The sequence below is a fragment of the Vanrija pseudolonga genome, chromosome 3 (assembly GCF_020906515.1).
Source record: "Vanrija pseudolonga chromosome 3, complete sequence".
In the NCBI taxonomy this organism is placed as follows: Eukaryota; Fungi; Basidiomycota; class Tremellomycetes; order Trichosporonales; family Trichosporonaceae; genus Vanrija; species Vanrija pseudolonga.
This window is the reverse complement of record NC_085851.1, coordinates 1,833,830-1,852,189: the sequence shown is the minus strand read 5'-3', so window position 1 is coordinate 1,852,189 and position 18,360 is coordinate 1,833,830. Positions and strand designations below refer to the sequence as shown.

Here is an 18,360-nt window from a genome sequence, read left to right as displayed (position 1 = left end):
GCAACGACGGCCTGGCCACACCAAACAAACCTCTGTCCGTCGGCATACGCGTAGCGTAGCGCACAAACCCAACCTTACGTCAAGCGCGCGAGCTGCAACAGAGGAGAGAGAAGTCAGCGTGGTGCACGGCGCAAAGTGGTGCAGGTGCAGGTGCACACTCGATGCAGGGCAGGGGCAAGGTTGGAAACACAGGGGAAGTGACGTTCTTTTCACCCCCTTACCCCCAACCCCCTCGCTAGCGCGCCTCGACCCCCTCTTTATCTGGCGCCGAACGACGACATAGTCCGCCCATTGAGAACGGGGGTACGTACCCCCCGACCCAGGATCTGTTGGCAGCAACGGCGGCGCAACGACATGCACAAAGCCCCGCTGAGCGACGGCGTGCGGTCGGTGGCGGTGGTGTTGAGGGGAGGTGGTCGGGGTGTGACTTTTTTCGTCGTCGTGCGGCACGGACGCGTCTTACGCGTCTCCGCGACGGCGAGTTACGCCGAGTCACAGCAACGGCGACGGCGACCACGACGACGAACGCGTCGAGGTCGCGCGCGACAACAGCGACGAAGACAACAACAGCGACCAAGCCAGCAAACTACGCGCCGAGTACTCTGCCTGCGCTGCATCCCCTTATGCCGGTGTGATCGACCACCCTTCACCTCACTCACGTACTCACCCCTCGCCCTCAAAGTCAAACGCGCAGGGAAGTGGAAGGAACTGGCCCCATCCTGCCCAGCCCCTGCATTCCACACCTTGCGGATCTCGCGGCGCGCGCGATACGCGGCCTTACGACGCCGTTCACGGTCGCGCGCGCGCGCGCCGCTGCAACAAACCTTGCACCTGCCCAACCCAAACCTACCATCCCCTGGCACGCGTCACATCCGGACCCATTCCAGAACCACACTGGGCGTCTCTCGTCATCTCCCCCATCCCACGGCGCGCGTCCCACACATGCTTGCCTCTGCAAGCGGCGTTAAAACGCAGGGTGAAACCGTCGCCAACCGGCACCTTCGCAGTAAACAGCAACCTAACCTCACACGTCCTGGAGCTCCTGGAGCCATGGCCAGACCCGGGGCCGAAGCCCTCGCCCGTGCCGCCGGCGACAGCGACCACAACGGCGACCCCGAAACTCTCACCCTAACGCTTCTCGTCGTCGTCGTGAGAGAGAGAAAGAAACTGAAACGAGCAAACAGTAACCACTGGCAGCACTACGCACTCTCTCTTGCACACTCACTGGCTGATATAAGGGAGCGCAGAGCTGGCTCTCTTACCCTCTTTGTCGAAAACCCCAAGCACTCACTGGCTGAGCAGCACACACTCGTTCGTTATGTTTTCCACCACTGCGCTCTTTGGCGCACTCTCTGCCCTGGCGGCGACGACAGCGATCGCTGCGCCCGTCGTCGCCCCGCCCTCAGGCCGCCACGCCTCGTCGCTCGTCGCGCGCGGCTCTGAGCCGTGGTACCCGACCCCGCCGGCGGGTGTCAACTCCACGATCGTCGACCCCCCCACCGACGCCGACGTGGCCGGTACCTCGGACAAGGCCAAGTGGATCGTCGAGTACCACAGCCTCCTGCGCGCCCAGTTCGACGCCGGCCCCTTGGTCTGGAACGAGACCCTCGCCAAGAAGGAGCTGGCCCACACGGCCACGTGTATCTGGGAACACGATGGCTTGGGCAACCTTTGGGGAGGCTCGCCAGGTGGCTTGTGGACCGTCGAGGACGCTGTCGTCTCTTGGCTCAACGAGTACAAGACCATGGCACCCGACGAATACAACCACTTCACTGCCATGATCTGGAAGAACGCAACTTCGGTCGGATGCTCGTGGCACCATTGCCCCAATGGCCCCGCCCCCGCGTACTACTTTGCCTGCCTGTACGACAGTGGTGGCCCCAACGCCATCTTCCCCAACTTCTCTGGCCACAAGGCGGACCAAGTCGGCAAGTTCAACGGAAAGAGCAAGGAAGAGATCCTTGCGCTCGTCGACACCTCCAAGTACTTTGCCAGCCCCCCCGGCGAGCCGTCAGCCTCCGCGTCCGCCAGCGGCGCCGCGCCGACCAACAACGCCCTCGCCGCTGTCTCACTCTCGCCAACGGCTGCCTCCGAGTCGGCCAGTGCCTCGTCCGAGTCGGCCAGTGCCTCGTCCGAGTCGGCCAGTGCCTCGTCCGAGTCGGCCAGTGCCTCGTCCGAGTCGGCCAGTGCCTCGTCCGCGTCGACCAGCGCCGCTCCCAGCGCAGCGCCCACCGCCCAGGCCAACGTCAAGCCTACCCCCGCCGACCCTTCGGACCCGGACTACTCCACCCTCCCCGAGTGCCCCGACGACGTCGACGAGCCTCTGAACGGCGGCAACGCCACTGCCCCTTTGCCCTCGTCCGCGCCCGTCGACCAGGGCTCCGTCAAGCCCACCCCCGCGGACCCCTCCGACCCCGACTACTCCAGCCTGCCTGAGTGCCCCGACGATGTTGAGCAGCCTCAGAACGGCGGCAGCAGCAGCGGTAGCGGTAAGGGCAATGGCACCCCTAGCACCGGTGGCAGCACCAACACTGGCGGCAGCACTGGCGGCAGCACTGGCGGCAGCTCTGGTGGCAGCAAGGACGGTGCCAACGGCGACAACGGTGCCCCCGGCCAGCCTGGCAAGAACGGCGCCAACGGTGCCAACGGTGACTCTGGCTCGTCGACTGGCGGCTCTTCGTCTGGCGGTTCGTCATCGGGTGGCTCGTCGTCGGGCGGCCAGACTCCCCCCGCCACGCCCTCGACCGGCTCGTCGAACGGCGCCGCGCCCGCTCCTGCCCCCGCCCCCTCGGCCGACGGCGCCTCCAAGCCTACCCCCGCGGACCCCTCGGACCCCGACTACTCGTCGCTCCCCGAGTGCCCCGACGATGTTGAGGAGCCCTCTAACGGCGGCGGCTCGAACCCCGCTCCGTCTCCCTCGTCCGGCTCTGGCTCTGGTGGCGCCGCTCCTGTCCCCTCGGGCGACGCCAACGTGAAGCCCACGCCTCCCGACCCGTCCGACCCCGACTACTCGAGCCTTCCCGAGTGCCCCGACGAGGACCCCGTCCAGCCCTCGGCCAACCCGACCGAGTCGCCTTCCAGCCCCTCTGGCTCCGTCTCGGTGTCGCAGGTCGCGTCGACGACGTCGTCTGAGGAGCCCCTCCCCACCGGAAACGGCTACTCGGACCCCAACGTCAACGTCAGCGTTCCCAAGAAGCCTGCCAACGGCACCCTCGCTGCCGACGGCACCAACCCCGGCAACGCGACTGCCCCCGGCAACGCCACCTCGCTCTTCACTCACCCGCCCAGCGAGCAGGACACTGGCAGCAACAAGGCCGCCGACTACGGCCCGGCCAAGCCCCCCACCCAGGCTCCTGCTCCTGCCACCAACGACACGCCCGCCGACGACGGTGAGACTTCGGCTTACAACGGCACCGGCACTTTTGCCGACTTCTGGGCCTGGGTCCAGAAGCAGTGGACTCTGTACCGCAAGGCCCACCCCGACAAGGGCAGCAACGCTCTCCCCACCCCCGACAACAAGCAGTAGGCCCTCCCTCCCTCTGCCCCCTCCCTCATCCTCCTCGAGGCGGACTTGAAGCGCAAGCGCACACACGTCATGGCCGCTTCGGCCCTTTAAGAGAGTAGATTTTTCGACGAGTGAAGTGTGAGGCCTCGCCCTGCTGGCCGCGCTGGCAATGCGAGGCGCTCGTGTAGTATTTTTATCGGACCTGGTGTCCTGATGTAGCTTTTTTTGAGAAAGAGTGGGTGGGAAGGGGAGAGTGGGGAGAGGGCGTGGGCAGTGAGGCCGGGTGCAGCACCGAGGAGGCCCGGTAGTGCACACTTCCGCCTCCTGTTGGCCCGAGACGCGTCGCGTAGAGCAGCGTTGCGCCGCTGTGCAAACCTTGCAGTCTGGTCCGAAGATGCGAATGCCGAAGGTGCCGCCGCCCACGGTGGGCCAAATCGTCGGAGGAATGAAACAAGCGGGGGAGGGAGGCGTCTGTGCGTGGCGGATCGTGGCGTGTGCAGCCAAAATTCCGGCGGTGAGCGCCGAGTCAGCCAGCCAGCCAGCCAGATCAGATCTCGATGCATCCCAGCCCCTCACTCACATGCTTAAAATATCGTGGGACAACGCTGTGCCAAGCGCAGTGGCTGCAAAGGATAAACCTTGCGTCGTTGGCCGGTGTGAGGTGGCGGCGGGCGGCACTCGTGTGAAGTAATGGGTTGCTGGTCGTGGTCGCTTGTGAGCGTGAGCTGGTAGCTTGCCGATGCGAATGAACGTGTTGAGAGAGAGTGGGAGGTGAGAAAGGATGTTTCTGGATGGATAATCGCCTTGTGGGCTGCGGTGTTGGTGGAGGCCGAGCCAGGGGGAAAGAAGGGGGAGAAGGGGGGGGGCACACACCTGCCATCTCGCCCTCACGCCCCCTCTCTTGAGGGTTCTTGCCGCCGCCGTGCCAACGTGTTACCTACCTGGGGCCTGGAGAATGAAGCACACTGCACACAAACAAGACAGAGAGAGATGGAGTGAAGCCATACGGCACGGACGACCGCACGAGCCTGTGGGACGTGGCGCGCGGGGCGGGGGGCGTGACCGCGCTGCGCTGGAGCCCTGCCCCCCCGTTGAGTCATTTACAACCAGAGTATTCGTTTGGTGAGTGGTGAGAAGTAGAGTGAGCATAGTGACGTAGCCAGAGGGGAGACAGGTAGGGCCGGGGCTGGGTTGTGCCGGTTGACGGTGCTGCGACGGATCACCCACCCTGCCTCCCTTGTCACCGCCGCCCTTCATCCTTTGCATCTATCATCTCCTCCTCCTCCTTGTGTTTACAATCAACTACTACTTGATACACTACACAGCGCGCAATCTCGCCAAGACGAGGGCGGCGGGAGTCACTCTGCGCCGACTCCCCACGCCGGCAGCCGACCACGACGCACCCCCGCGGATCCCACACACCTGCCCTCGCTCGCTCGCTCGCTCGCCGTCTCACCACCCACCAGCAGCACCCCGCGCGCTTCCGAGAAGCAGGGCTCCCTGTTGTGTGTCGACAACTGTTTGCTCCATCCTCGAGGACACTCGCACTTGCCCACCGACCGCCTTGGTACGCCGCAGCACACCGCACCGCTCGCAATACAAGAGGGAGCGCCGAGTCGTCATTGTCCCTCCATCCCCCCATCCCCCAACTCGACTCGCGCTCACCCTGCGCAACAACACCCCTACTACCACACCATTGCCTGCTTTACTACTCGTTCGCTCTCTCGCTCGCTCAGCCACCGTCACCCTCATACGCACACGCGTAAGTGCTCATTCTCTCCACTCCACCGCTGCTGCGCACCGCCACCGGGCCAAAGCTGCCCCTCACACCTCAACTTTTCTTTTCACTTGCAGGCCGTCCCCCAGCTCCCACCCACGGCCCGACGCCACCGCACCGTGCTGAATCTCTTGGCTTACACAAATACACTTTAGGCTTGACGGACACACGGGCGTCATGTTCAACAAGAAGAAGGACACTACTGCTCCAGGCCGCGCTGGCCGCGCGCCGTCCCCCGCTCCGCAGGTCATGATCAACCGTCGCCGTAGTGCCGGCAGTGTTGGCGCTCTCGGTGGCGCGCTCAACAACAACACGAACATTGAGACGGCCGGGCCCGCCAACGCCGGTGGTGCCGGCGCGCAGAACATTACTGGTCGTCTCGAAGCCAACCCCACGGAAGACGATAACGGTGGCGGCACGGGTGACAACCAGCAGCACCCTCAGCGTCGCAGCGTAAGTCCCCTTTTTTCTGTCTGCGTGATTGCTTCTGACCCGACGCAGCTCAGCGACTGGGTCCAGCGTAACATCCTTTGCGTTCGTTCACCCGAGGACCCCAACAACGCCTCCTCTGTTCCTACGACGACGCACAACACTCTGCCTCCCCAGCCTGACGCCGCCGCCGCCGCCGCCGCCGTCGCGTCGCGTGACCCGGCTGCCATGTCGCGCCGCCCCCACCCCGTCATCATCCCGTCCCGCGACGTCCCACGCACCATCCTCGACTCGCCCTCGCCGCCTGCCACTGGTTTCATTCACACCCCTGCTGGCGTCTCGATTATCCGCCAGGGCGACTTTGGCTCGGAGCTCGGCCACCCGATCGTGGCTGGCTACTTTTCTGACGGCCTGCGCACCCCTAGGCACGCGACCCCCGAGACCTCGCACGACGGCGAGGAACAGCCACACAGCCACTCGGACGACTTTCGTCTCTCGCCCGAACCCCGCGAACCCGAGTCCGAGTCCGATGAGGACAACAATGAGCGTGGCAGGGGGAGGTTCAAGTTTGGCCGCGTGTTCCACCGCCCAGCCGCCTCGAACAACCCCACTCCTGCTCACTCTCTGAGCGGTAGCAGCAGGGTCGGCAGCATCCGCAACGCTATGAAGAGCCTGACTGGCCTCACTCGTCGCGCGCCCGTTCCCACCTCGCACAACCCCGTCACTCGCTCTCGCCGCCACGCGGCCACCCGTGACGCACTCGAGCGCCAGCGCGGCCCTGGCCCACGCCGCACCCAGCAGACCATTCCCACCCCGGCCCCGGCCCCTATCCCCATTGTCAGCGACCGCCGCAACGCTCTCGAGGTCGGCCGCGACGGCCCGAGTGACCTGCCCGAGTTCCATGGTCGCCAGCGCTCGGCGACCGAGCCTACGCCATTCGCTGGCCCCATTCGCTCACAGCCCGTTGGTGCTCCCTTCGGTGCTTCTGGCGCGTCATACCGGCCCCGTCCCTTCGGCACCCCGTACGTGGCGGGGAGCGCCATCACCATCAGCACTCGCTCGTCCGGCACCTCGGCCACCTCCGTCCAAACCCAGCCCCCAGTCATCTTTCCCTTCCAGGGTGCCACTTGGACTCCTCCTCGTCCGCCTACGCCGAACCCAGCTCCTGCCGGCCCCGACGTTGCTGGCGTCGCGACCGAGGCGGCTACCACTGCCTTGCGCACCATTGCGATTGACAGCCCCCGCAAGGTATTCCAGGTAACTGTTTCTATCCCAGTTGTCCGCCACGGTGTGGTCTTCGCGCGCTGGGGCATCCGCGGCATCTCGTTCAGCTTCCACTGGCTCCGCAAGCGTATCTCGCCATCGTCGACTCCTCAGCAACAGCAAGGCTCTCCCGAGCTCCATGTCCCAGGTCCGTCCAATGATGATTCGCTGAGCACCATGACGAGCGTTCACAGCCACTATGCAAGCACCTTTGGTGGCTCGTGGCGACGTCGGGTCCGCCGCTGGAGCGTCTAGCGGCGACCGTGCCACGATCAAGGACGACGACGAGGGCAAGGGCGGCAATGGTAACGCGGGCGACAAGAACGCCGGCGGCAACAAGGGCAAGGACAACGTCGGACACGGCATCGGCGGCAACGGCGGCAAGAGCGGCGACAACCAGGGCGACGGCGGTAAGGGCGGCGGTGGCAAGGACAACCGTGGCAAGGGCAACGGGGAGAAGAAGGAGGAGGACTTGGAGGAGGAGGAGGAGGATGAGGACGACGGTGACGACAAGGACGAGGAGCTCAGCGACGGCGACGATGACGAGTGGACCGACATCAACACGGACACGGAGGCGGACTGGTCGGACTGCGGCGAGCCGGTCAACAGCTTCCTCGACTCGTCCTCGGACGAAGAGGCCCCCCTCCTTCCCCGTGGTCGTGGCGATGGCCGTCGTGGTGGCCGTCGCTAAGTCTCAGCGCGCCCCTCACGGCTAAGTCAGCTCAAGATACAACAAGAATCGGTAGAAGATCAAGACTTTCAAGACATTACAAGGCATGGGCGGCGGCGGCGAGAGGAGGAGGGTGGCAGTAGTGGTGCCTCATGGCCACGATGACTGTATTCCATAAAAGTAACGACGACGAGGCGAGACGGTGGTGCCCCCTATGTTTGTGATTATCATAGCACACTCTTCAATGCAGCGGTAGACGACGACGATGACTATTAGGGTTGGCATTTGCGGGGACTACAACAAACGTGACGCAGGGATATTAGTTGCCGGCGGCCGTGACTGTGGATACCCGGGGGCACTACCCAGGGTCGTCGATAGCGCCATTGTCGTTCGGTCGGGCATTGGATTGCAGTTGCTGGGCAGCCAGCTCGGCTTGCGTGCCTGACTCACGCAAATCACACCATTTCACAACATTGGGACCGACTCCAAGGTCATGTCGAGTTTGTTTCACTGTAGCTGCATCCTTGACGGTGGGCACGTAAAAGTCGAGCCAAGAGCGGGCCAGAGCCAGTCGGAATGCAACTGAATCACACTTGGTCGGAGCGGTACCGACACTGATAAACCGACCACAGCACGTTCTTTACAACACAGCTCTACACACCACGGCCTGCGCCCTCTCGCTCGCTCGCCACCAGCAAGACCAGCGACGCCCATCGCGCCGCTCGCGCCCCAAACACCGATCAATCGCACGAGCTCCGTCTCGTCAGACTTGCCCACAATCGCCTATCGCCCACTTCCCACCTACCTCTCCCACCTCCCTCCTCCTCCTCCCCGTTCATACCCAACATGCCCCCCAACAACGCACCACCCACCCCCGCGCGCCGCTCAACCAGCACGCACCGCCCAGCGTCGTCCCACACCTCGTCGTTCCTCTCCCGGTGGAGCTCGCGGCGGACGAGCAGCACCGCCGCGACGACGGTCGACAGCGAGATGAAGGCGCACGACGAGGTGGGTTGGGGCGGCCAGCACGAGTTGTGGCAAGCTGACTTTGCCAGGTCGAGACGCTCGACTGCGAGAGAGATAGGAGAGTAGGCGGTGGCGGCGGGTAAGTGGCTTGTCCCCGCACGACAGATGACAAGGCTGACCCCCTGGCCCCACATAGCTGCCTGTACCACCTCCTCCACTCGCCAGCAGCAAGCACGGTAACCTCGGCCGCATTACGCCTGTACCTCCGCTTCCTGTTCCGCGGGCAGGCGGACGCGCCGTCGGCCCGCGCGTACAGCGGCAGCCGGCGCGGCGAGGCGGAGCGCGAGCGGCGAAGGAGGGGCGAGCGGGTCGAGACTGGGTGGTGCGAGGTGCGCGCTGTTGACGAGGCGCGGTGGTTCTAGCGCGGGGTGGGGGTTGGGGGGTTGTATACTATAATGATGATGGGTCATGACTGGGCTGCATTGGCCAGTGGGGTCGGTCGCTGAACGACTGAACGACTGCCAGGCCACTAGAGTGACGTGCTGAACTACTGTAACGAAGGCCACTGGGGCCACTCAACACTGCATCATCATCGGCCACCGGGGCCGCGAGACAAGGACTATAAACATATGGCTTGAGGAGAAGCCAGCTAGGTAGGCTAGCTTATGCGTGCGCCGATAACGTGGAGCACGAGGGCAAGTGCATAGGCTAGGCGCCAATGTACCCGCCGACCTCGGCCGCCTCCTGGCCTACAATGTTGCCGGGGGGCGAGTACTTGCCTGTGTGTGGGCGGGGTCAGCGCGGGATCCACTGCGTCGTCGAGCCGGCTGCGCCGGCGGCCTCGCCGTCGCCCTCCCACGCCCACTCACACGTAAAGTAGACGCGCTGCGCCCAGCCCGGGTCGGCACAGTCGAGCGTCCACGCACACCCGACCTCGGTGACGTCCTTCCACACCATCTGGGGGGGCTGGGTTAGCGGGCACAGTAGGGGCGGATTAGCCCGCCACACGCCACGCACCAAGGTGAAGTGGTCGAGCGGGCCGTCCACGGCACCAGCATGCGCGGTCCACTCGCCCGCCCAGAGATCAAGCAGCTCGTCGACATCCCACTGCTTTGTCGAGTCGCTGGACCACGCGGTCGCGAGGTTATCGCTCCCGAAGTGCGCGTACTCGCAGCGGCTGAGGTGGTCCGCTTGGGTCGCGGCGAGGGCGGGCGACCAGGTGATGTTTGGGGCTCCTGGGCGAAGGGGTTAGCGGGGCAATGGGCAAAGAGAGGCAGCAGGGTGGCGCACCAAACTCGGACCGGAACTCGTTGTGGTACTCTACTATCCATTGCGAGACGGCCGAGCTGCCGTCCAGGTCGGCGTCGAGTGGGGAGGAGGTTAGGAGGATGTTTTGGCGCAGGGGGAGGTGGGGAGTGGGGTTGGGGTTGGGGCTGGGGCGGGCGGGGGTTGAGTCGGGGGTCGGCGAGGTCGGCGACTGGTCAGTGGGTGCCGGATCGGAGGGGGTTGAGTCTGAGTCTGAGGCAGAGGTAGTGGCGGCATCGGTGATGGAGATGACAGCGCTCGACGCCGGCACGCTGGCAACAGGAACGTCAGTCACCGAGCCGAGGGGCACAGTGGCAGCGGCAGCCGAGACCGAGAGCTGGGGTACGGGCGTGTTGTTGGCAGGTGAGAGGCGGGGACGGCACTTGGTGGGCTGGGCTGACGCCGCCAAAGCCAAGACGAGGAGGGTGAAGAGGGGGATGCGCATGGCGTTGGGGGCGGGGATGGGGGTGTGGTAAGGAGCGTGAGGTGAGGAGCGTTTGGCGCCAGGCCGATAAGTATGAGTTGACAAGTGAGACGAGATGAGACGCGATGAGAATGTCGCGAGACGAGGTCCTCACGAGACAAGGCAGGCGCGCACGGTGCGATGGCACGGACAGTGCGACGGTGGGGTCATGCTATGACAGTCTCGACTTGACTTGTCATCAGACAAGGTGAGCGAGTGAGGTGTGTGAGTGCCACGCCACGACGCCGTTTACGACGCGCATCGCACGACGCGTCTCGCCGCGCCGCGTTCGCTCGTCGCAAAGTCGCAATGTCGTTCGTTGCCCGCCGCAGACTGAATGGAAGCGCCGCCCCATGGCTGCCGGCGGTGCCCATGGCGCGGCGCGGCGCGGCGTTGAGGCGTGGTGCGCCAGGTGGCTGGCTTGGCCCGCCACCACACTTGCCGCCAGCCACTGACGAACACCCGCCTTCTTTCTGGCTTCCGCTCCCCGCTCTCCCTGCTCGCTGCACGGCGCGCCCGCCCGCCGCAGAACCCTATGCATCACTCACTCTACAGTACAACTCTCCGCGTCTACTTCTTGATCTCGCCGGCCCAGTCCCAGACCTGGGTGATGGCGGCGCGCTCGTCGCCCTTGGTGACGACGACGCGGCGGACGTAATGCCTCTCGCCCTCGACGTACGCAAAGCCCCAGACCTGGGTGGCGACCCAGCCGTTGTTGGTGCTCGACGACGTGTTGTAAATCAGGGGCTCCTTGTTGGGGCCGACCTGCTCCTCGTCGCCTTCCTCCCAGTCCTCGAGGAGGTACTCGTCGACGTCGAGCTTCTCGAGCTCCTCGCGCGTGGCCCACTTGGCCGTGTTCTCGCCGACGCCGAACATGGGGTGGTCGTGCGAGCGCGTCACGCCGTCGAGGCAGCGGTTCTCGGGCTGCGCGCCCAGCCCGCCAGTGAGCGCCTGCACGAGGTTGATGTGCACGCAGTCCGGGCCCTCGACCTTGGGCGAGTCGGGGTCGGCGTAGCTCTGCTGGTCGGGCGGGCCGGTGAACTGCTCGACCTCGATCGAGACGGTCGCGACGGCGACGACGGTGCGTGTCGCCCACGAGAAGCCCTGGATCACGAGCACGGGCTCGGCGGGGTCCGAGAGGTTCTTGTTCTGGGGGCCCGTGGCGTCAGCGTCAGAGGCGGCGGCGGGGGCGGCGCGGCGGCGCGGCGAGTGACAGCGGTTGCACGCCATGCAGCGTCGGCGGCGTCGCACCGACGCCCCGCAGTGGCTGTTGCTCGCCCGCCTTGGCAGACTCACCTGGATCCACTTGCCAGAGAGGTTGGCGAGGGTCTTGTCCTCTGGAGCAGCCATTGCTTTTGTCTTTGATCTGGGAGCGTGGGCCTTGTCCGAGGTGATAGGGGTGTTGGTGTTGTTGTTGCTACGAGAGCGGCTGGAGAAGAAGGGCATTGTATCTGACTGTTCGGGGTAGGGATATAATATATAGTGGCTGGCTTGAATGGCTGGCTTGACGCCGAGGACGGGAGAGAGAGAGAGTGCTTGCAGTGGATAGACAGGGGGGGGCCAAGAGGCGGCTAGCGTGATTCTTGTCTAGCGCACAAGGCTGAGTGCGTTGCGTCTTAAGTAGCGCCGAGCAATGAATGATCCATCCGGCGGTCCGGGACAGGCGGAGGGGGCGACGACGAGGGCAGAGAGCCAATGTAGACAAGCGGGCAGACGGGGCGCTGCTGCTGGAGCGCGCTGTGATCCGGTCTAGTGTCCTTCGTGGTGTGGGGGGGTGGGTGGGTGGGTGGGTGGGTGGGTGGTCGCGCGTCGGTGAGTGTGCTCGTGTCGCTTGAGGGCCGAGTGACGGAGACGACCACAAGAACGACTAGTCGATCCATGCGCCAAGTGCAAGTGCAGAGTGAGGTGCTGCAGTCCCGCGCGTCATCCATCACGCAGGCAGGCCCCATGGAGCAAGAATCAGACAGCCGGCAGACCGGCACCCAGGCAGGCAAGGCACCCAATGTGACTGAGATTGAATTTACCCAAACAAACACACACGCACCACTGGGCCTACAAAACGTCGTCTGCCCGCCTCGTCACGTCGTCACCGCGGCGGGCCGACAAAGTCTAATAGCCCAAACAAGATGGGTCCTGCAGGGAGCATGACAATAACGGGACAGACCACACTCTGCAAGCAAGCAGCATCAAGGAGCCAGCTAGCTAGCTACCAGGCTGCAGCGGCAATGTAGATGCACGACCAGCCCGGCACCACATGTATGTGCATCGACCAACCACACCCACCCACTCTTGGCCCATGGCCGAACAATGAATGCCCCAGCCAGCTGTCCGGCGACCGAGCACCCTGGGCTCATAAGGAAGCATCAACCAACCACCACCCACATGTGCCCATCCATCGGCGACCAAAGGGCGCCGGCGCACACTGTCCGTGTCGTCGGCATCCAAGGCCACGCGGCGCTCACTGGTTGCCGCAGCGAGCGCAGTGCCGACGGTTCGGTTGGAGCGGGCCACTCGAGCGCATCGACGACTCTGCCGCAAGAGCCAGCCCACTCCCGGCGGACATGCACCTCGCTCCCACTCACACACGCATCGACGAGCCCCACTCCCACCCCAGCTGGCTGGCTCCCCAGCGCGCCCAAGTGACGATGCGAGGAACAACAACCGATGCACTGCACACGAGTGGGCCGTGTGTGGGGCCGGTGGGCCGGTGTGGGCGGGCCACGACGGTGACTCACCAGTGTGGAGCTCGCGTCGCGTCTGCCATGCTGCCCTGCTGCCACTGCCAATCTCTCAAGTTCACAACTTTTGTGCTATTTACGCGCTACGGTGTCGAGGTCGAAAGGTCAAAGGCAGCAGCACACGACCGCACGCCTACAAGCTCACGCCTAGCAACTACTCTCCCTCCACCTCCACCACTCCACTTGGCCGACGCCGGTCTCTTGGCACAGCTGCGGCCGCAGCCGGAGCCATGGAATGCAGTGGACGGCTCGCTGCGGCTTTCGCTACTCAGCCCAACCAGCCAAAGGCGCCACGCGTTGCAGGCTTACTCACATTCTCATCACTGCGTGCATCGCTGTGCAGGCCTGGCCATTCGCATCATCCGAGATGAAGGTTCCAGGGGCACCACCGAGGCGGTGTAAGAACGTCATCACTCACACTGACACTCACCCAGCCAAGAAAGTTCCAAGGGCAAATCTCCTCGCACATCTCGCTCATGCATATCAGCTATCCACTCGCTTATCCATCTGACGCCGCCAAGGCGCCGCGCACAGCTCTTTGCAGTCGAGTCCAGAGTCCGCAGCGAGCGCAGCGGCGTGAGCAGCAAGGCCTTAAGCACGGCCCGCGCCGAGCTCGGCAGATCAGCGAGCGGCAACGCCATCAACAACCACACCATCAATGCGCCTGGGTATACCGCTTCTTACCTTGTTCTCCGCGGTGGCGGCGGCAGTGTCCGCTGCCCCGGCCCCCGTGGCGGCGCCTGCGCCTCCGCCGGCCCTCGCCGAGCGCCAGTCCCAACCCACCTTCCCGCAGCCGCCGGGCGAGCGCAACATCAACGCCGCAGCGACCTGGGACGACATCCGCGGCGTGAGCGACCTCTCGCGCTGGATCCTCGACTACCACAACCAGTTCCGCGCGCAGTTTGGCTCGCCGCCCCTCCAGTGGGACGGCAACCTCGCCTTCTTTGAGACGATGCACACGTTCTCGTGCAACAACTCGCACTGGGGCAACGACAACCTCGCGTGGTACTCGACCACCGGACCAGCGTCTTACCCAGTCAACCAGCTCATTGACATGTGGGCGGGCGAGTGGGGTAGGTGCCAAGTTACAGACAGCTTGCTGACTCCCTCCCTAGTGGACCACTACAACCCCCCGCGCGAGGTGTACGACCACTTCTCGGCGGTGAGTGAGGCAAAAGGGACTCAGCTGACCAAGCAGATGGTATGGGCGAGCGCCACGAACGTAGGGTGTAGCTGGTCGCTGCGCTGTCGGGACGGCGACTGGCCAAACCACATCTACTTTACGTGTGAGTCGGGGGCATCTGCAAGCGGGCCGAGCAGCGCTGATCGCCTTGGCCAGGCCGATACGGCCCCGTGGTCAACCTACTGGGGCAGTACGCAGAGAACGTTGGCGCCTTCCGAGGCAGTTAGAGAGCGTACGACGCGACGAACGAACAAACAAGCCGAATGAAACTACGACAATACGCGCGATACGGTACGAAACAGTCAATGACACCGGATGTATAGAGCTGTTGTGTGAGGCTTGACCCCTTCGCCACACACCGCCGCACGCCGCACGCACCGCCATGGCGTCTTGTGCGAGCCGTGCGCGCCTTGGCACGCACCACTGACACCGATGCACCGACCCTTCTTCACTCCACGTGCGACGACGACGAGCAGTGCAAAGCAAGGTTGTCCGTCCGTCGTCTCATGAGTCCTTTGCACAATACTTAACCTCATCTTGGCGTGACTTGACTCTCACAACTACTCACACCACACCACACCACCACCATGCCCGCGTTCGACCGCATCATCACGCTGTAGGCCCGCGTTCGCTCACTCCGCAGCTGACTGACCGACCCCAGCGTCGTGGCCATCATCTCGGTGTCGCTCTACCTCTGGATCGCGGTCATCAGCGCCAAGGAACTCGGCGACGTGTGGAACGGGCACCTGTGTGGGTCGCGGCTGGCGCCTTGCCAGCTATCCCTCTGCGTCCTGCTAACCTCACCCCCACCCCAGTGTACCGCGTCATCGACATCTCGATCCTGCTGCTGGCCCCCTCGATCGTCTTCGACGCCTTCGTCAAGATCGTCCTCGTTGCGCCTGGCACAGGCACCCAACCCACCGCCGTTGCTGACGAGCGCCGCAGGAAAAGTACTTCCCCAAAAAGGCAGGCCTGTACAAGACGTTCTGGCCCATAACGCTCGGCCTCGCGCTCCTCTTCCTCGTGCTCGAGATTGTCTTCGTCGTGACCAACCACTCCGAGTGGCGCTACTTCCTCCGCAACGTGCGGATTGTCGGGCTCGGCTCGGTGGGTGGAGGCAACAGACGAGAGGCGATGAGGTAGCTGACAACGGCGCAGCTCTACGCCGCGTACGACTTTTACGTCGCTGCCCGCGAGCTTGCGGACGGGTGGAACTAGGCGCCGCTGCGCTGAGCTCCCTGGCCAGGTGACGAGGTGGACGCTGTGCACACACTCCCATACATATACACTAGCTATGCACACACACGAATGCGGCTGTGCGACTCCGTGCCAAGCGCACAGCGGTCTCCGGACCAAGGACACTGACCAGGCTGGGGCTGTACAGTGCACTGGTGCTCGAGCAGGCAGGCCACACACCGCCTGGTCGAGTCCCGTCCCAACACCACGGCCACGGCGTCGCTCATAGGCGAGCAAACTTTGCCCCCAGGGACCTCACGGTCTGTCCCTGGTGCGATGCCCGAGTGGTTAAGGGGAATGATTAGAATTTGGTTCTAGCTATCATTTGGCGTCAGCCGCCTGGGTTCAAATCCCAGTCGCACCTTTTGCTGCTGTCGGCGAGGGTCCTGCAGGCTGTAGTTGTCGTTGAAGCTTCTTTGTGAAGCTTGCCAAGGTCGGAAGGTCGGCACTGCTGGCGCCGTTCGCCACAACGACGACAATCACTGCCGATCACTCTCAAGGTACGATTCGCGCATATGCTGATGCTAAGTCTAGCTACACTAAGTACAGGAATGTGTATGATGTGTGTGTGGGGCGCTGCCCAGTGTCCGTAATGAATGTGTCTGTCTCTACTGCTCGCCCTACTTGGCGACCCACGCCGTGTCCGTCTTGTCTCCGAGCCAGAAGCTCCTGCTGTGCCGGTGCAAGAACCCGTTGACGCTCTGCGCGAGGATGCTAATGCCGTCGTCAGCGCTGCGGCAGCCACCAGCCGGGCCCGGTCCACCACTCACTGCGCGATGCTCCATGTCGGGTGCGACGGGTCCTGGTAGCACAGTCCCTGGCGGCCGGCATCCATCGGCCTGCCAGCAACGCTCATCTCGAAGCGCGAGCAGTCGGTGAGGCCAAACACCTCGGGCATTCTCCCGACAATGGCCTGCAGGCCCTCCCAGTCAAACAGCATCGCATTCGCCTCGGGGAACTCGGCCTCGAACGCCTCGAGCGCGGGGTCAAGCGCACGGTTGTACTCTGCCGTGGCGGTGCGCAGCAGGCTGCTGACGTTGTGCCCGATGCCAGAGGCGAGCGAGTACTTTGGCGCGTCGGCCAGCGACGCCAGCGTGAAGAACAGGAAGTGCCGCGCGCCAGAGCGGTACAGCTTGCCTGCTCTGGTCATCAGCGCGCGGGGCAGCGCCGACGACGTGCGGTGCAGCGCCGGCGGCGAAAACTCGCGCCGCGCCATCTCGCGCACGTCGTTGATGCCCAGCAGCACGACGAAGAGGGACGTCGCCGAGTCCCAGTCGACCGCGGCCGGGCCGGGCATCGGCGTGAAGAGCGCTTGGAACTCGTCCACCTGGTTGTCGAGCGCGCCGGACTCTTCGAGGCGGGGTGGGACGCTAGGTCGTCAGCTGGCTTCAAGCACACGCCACGCCACGCACAGTTGCAGGTCGATCGTCGCGCCGTCGCGTGCAAAGTTCCAGTATCCCGTCTCGCGCGGGTCCTTGAACGTCCTGTCGTCAGCGCGGTCGGGGCGTGACGCACGAGTAGAGGTAGTCGCTCCACTTGAGGCCGATCTTGCCGTCCTATAGGCTGTGTGAGCGGGGCGCGGGGCCACGACGCCGCGACGAAACGTACCAGGTGGCCGGGGTGGCCGCTGCCTACGCCGCGTTGCCGATAGTTTGACCCGATGGACGAGAACGAGTCGCCGCTGCGATGGGGGTCAGTACCAACGACGCGACGCACGCAGCACGCACAAGACAAACAACCGCCGCGTGCTCGACCAGTCAAACTCTGTCCGCCCGTCGCGCAGCCGCGCGACGTAGTAGTTGTCCGGGACGGGTCGCGTGCGCGGCGTATTCAGCCTGCGTGTCCGGGGCGGGGGGAGAATCGAGCTGCTGCTGCCCTCCTCGGCCGCCTCGTCGTCCTCGTCCTCTTCCTCCCCCTCTCCCTCCTGCCCCTCGTCATCCTCGTCCTCGTCCTCCACATCCCGAGCGATGACGGCCTTAGTCGGCGCCGCGCGCCGCGCCTCGGTGCCCGTCGTTGTCGTCGCGGCGTCCTCGTCCTCCTTTTCGGGCACCCGGGGATGGCTCGTGTCAATCTGCGGGAAGCTGCGCGCGAACGCTACGAACGCGTCGCGCGCAGCGTCGGCCCTCGACGCAACCGTATCTGGTGACGCCTTGGACCACGGGCTAACGAGCGGTGCCCCAAGCGGGGGGTGGGTGAGGAGGACGAGCGTGCCGATGAACACGGCACCGAAGAGCGCGATGAGGCGCGTGCGCGGCGTCTTGGCGCCGCCCCCGAGCGGAGCGTACCGGCGGTCTGGCATGGTGATGAGTGATAGTGGTGAGTCGAGGAGCGATGATGAGCATCGAGCATCGAGCGCATCGATCAGGAACCTTGCGCATTGACCTCTGGAGGCGGGCGGCGGCGCCGTCGGGTGTTGCTGCTGCAGCAAAGCAAAGCAAAGCCGACACCTCGCGGCACAGCGTGTTTCAACCTTGCCGATGCCGGCACGGCGCGTGCCTTGACTGCACGCCGGCCTCGGAGCTCGCCCAGTACCTTTTGACAAGGCACTCTCCATCTCCCCGTGTTGGTGGTGAGCCAGGGGGTGCGCCACCACGCCGCCCTCGGCCTTGGCGGCGGTAAACTGGTCGAGCGAGTGGTGACTGAAAGAAAGATGCATGCGCCCATCGCTGCTTCTTGACGACAACAATCTGACGACGACAGACTACGACGCGCTGTTGACAACTCTTTCATCTCCTATCCGCAGGCGCGCAGTAGTAACCGATATCTGTGGTCTTGGCGGCGTCGATAACAACAACAACAACACTGCCCACCCCCTCCCTCCCCGC

General features: G+C 64.5%; 8 protein-coding genes and 1 non-coding gene across 9 annotated transcripts; 6 read left to right on the top strand and 3 right to left on the bottom strand.

Moving 5' to 3' along the window:
• Positions 1 to 1,318: 1,318 nt before the first annotated feature.
• On the top strand, positions 1,319 to 3,526 carry SC7 (Fruiting body protein SC7; the record flags this gene model as incomplete). The annotated part of the gene is made up of 1 exon (XM_062770814.1): positions 1,319 to 3,526. One exon carries the CDS (start codon positions 1,319 to 1,321, stop codon positions 3,524 to 3,526), a length of 2,208 nt encoding a protein of 735 aa, XP_062626798.1.
• A 1,933-nt stretch (positions 3,527 to 5,459) lies between these two features.
• Positions 5,460 to 7,665, top strand: LOC62_03G004292 (uncharacterized protein; the record flags this gene model as incomplete). The annotated part of the gene is made up of 3 exons (XM_062770813.1): positions 5,460 to 5,735; positions 5,784 to 7,122; positions 7,169 to 7,665. The coding sequence occupies 3 exons, from the start codon at positions 5,460 to 5,462 to the stop codon at positions 7,663 to 7,665; spliced, it is 2,112 nt and encodes a 703-aa protein (XP_062626797.1).
• Positions 7,666 to 8,490: 825 nt separating this feature from the next.
• On the top strand, positions 8,491 to 9,032 carry LOC62_03G004291 (uncharacterized protein; the record flags this gene model as incomplete). The annotated part of the gene is made up of 3 exons (XM_062770812.1): positions 8,491 to 8,652; positions 8,700 to 8,749; positions 8,807 to 9,032. 3 exons carry the CDS (start codon positions 8,491 to 8,493, stop codon positions 9,030 to 9,032), a joined length of 438 nt encoding a protein of 145 aa, XP_062626796.1.
• Positions 9,033 to 9,318: 286 nt separating this feature from the next.
• CAALFM_C107040CA (putative pathogenesis-related protein0) lies at positions 9,319 to 10,360 on the bottom strand (the record flags this gene model as incomplete). The annotated part of the gene is made up of 4 exons (XM_062770811.1): positions 9,319 to 9,389; positions 9,480 to 9,567; positions 9,628 to 9,845; positions 9,901 to 10,360. The coding sequence occupies 4 exons, from the start codon at positions 10,358 to 10,360 to the stop codon at positions 9,319 to 9,321; spliced, it is 837 nt and encodes a 278-aa protein (XP_062626795.1).
• A 588-nt stretch (positions 10,361 to 10,948) lies between these two features.
• LOC62_03G004289 (uncharacterized protein) lies at positions 10,949 to 11,824 on the bottom strand (the record flags this gene model as incomplete). Its single annotated transcript, XM_062770810.1, has 2 exons — positions 10,949 to 11,527; positions 11,675 to 11,824. The coding sequence occupies 2 exons, from the start codon at positions 11,822 to 11,824 to the stop codon at positions 10,949 to 10,951; spliced, it is 729 nt and encodes a 242-aa protein (XP_062626794.1).
• Positions 11,825 to 13,540: 1,716 nt separating this feature from the next.
• PRY1 (Secreted protein PRY1) lies at positions 13,541 to 14,625 on the top strand. The gene is made up of 4 exons (XM_062770809.1): positions 13,541 to 14,189; positions 14,232 to 14,278; positions 14,315 to 14,402; positions 14,456 to 14,625. The coding sequence occupies exons 1-4, from the start codon at positions 13,775 to 13,777 to the stop codon at positions 14,524 to 14,526; spliced, it is 621 nt and encodes a 206-aa protein (XP_062626793.1). The 5' UTR covers positions 13,541 to 13,774; the 3' UTR covers positions 14,527 to 14,625.
• Positions 14,626 to 14,886: 261 nt separating this feature from the next.
• On the top strand, positions 14,887 to 15,517 carry LOC62_03G004287 (uncharacterized protein; the record flags this gene model as incomplete). Its single annotated transcript, XM_062770808.1, has 5 exons — positions 14,887 to 14,915; positions 14,961 to 15,049; positions 15,115 to 15,224; positions 15,245 to 15,406; positions 15,458 to 15,517. The coding sequence occupies 5 exons, from the start codon at positions 14,887 to 14,889 to the stop codon at positions 15,515 to 15,517; spliced, it is 450 nt and encodes a 149-aa protein (XP_062626792.1).
• A 288-nt stretch (positions 15,518 to 15,805) lies between these two features.
• Positions 15,806 to 15,899, top strand: LOC62_03G004286. Its single transcript is given in 2 exon segments — positions 15,806 to 15,842; positions 15,856 to 15,899. It is a non-coding gene; the product is annotated as a tRNA-Ser (tRNA).
• A 216-nt stretch (positions 15,900 to 16,115) lies between these two features.
• On the bottom strand, positions 16,116 to 17,834 carry aes1 (Acetylesterase; the record flags this gene model as incomplete). Its single annotated transcript, XM_062770807.1, has 6 exons — positions 16,116 to 16,249; positions 16,306 to 16,905; positions 16,948 to 17,019; positions 17,051 to 17,091; positions 17,144 to 17,216; positions 17,263 to 17,834. 6 exons carry the CDS (start codon positions 17,832 to 17,834, stop codon positions 16,156 to 16,158), a joined length of 1,452 nt encoding a protein of 483 aa, XP_062626791.1. The 3' UTR covers positions 16,116 to 16,155.
• Positions 17,835 to 18,360: the final 526 nt, after the last annotated feature.

Excerpts from the sequence above, each read along its gene's own strand:
- PRY1 (XM_062770809.1), top strand. The coding sequence starts at position 13,775 with ATGCGCCTGGGTATACCGCTTCTTACCTTGTTCTCCGCGGTGGCGGCG. Across the intron at positions 14,190-14,231 it reads CATGTGGGCGGGCGAGTGGG|TGGACCACTACAACCCCCCG; the intron begins GTAGGTGCCAAG and ends CTCCCTCCCTAG. Across the intron at positions 14,279-14,314 it reads TGTACGACCACTTCTCGGCG|ATGGTATGGGCGAGCGCCAC; the intron begins GTGAGTGAGGCA and ends CTGACCAAGCAG.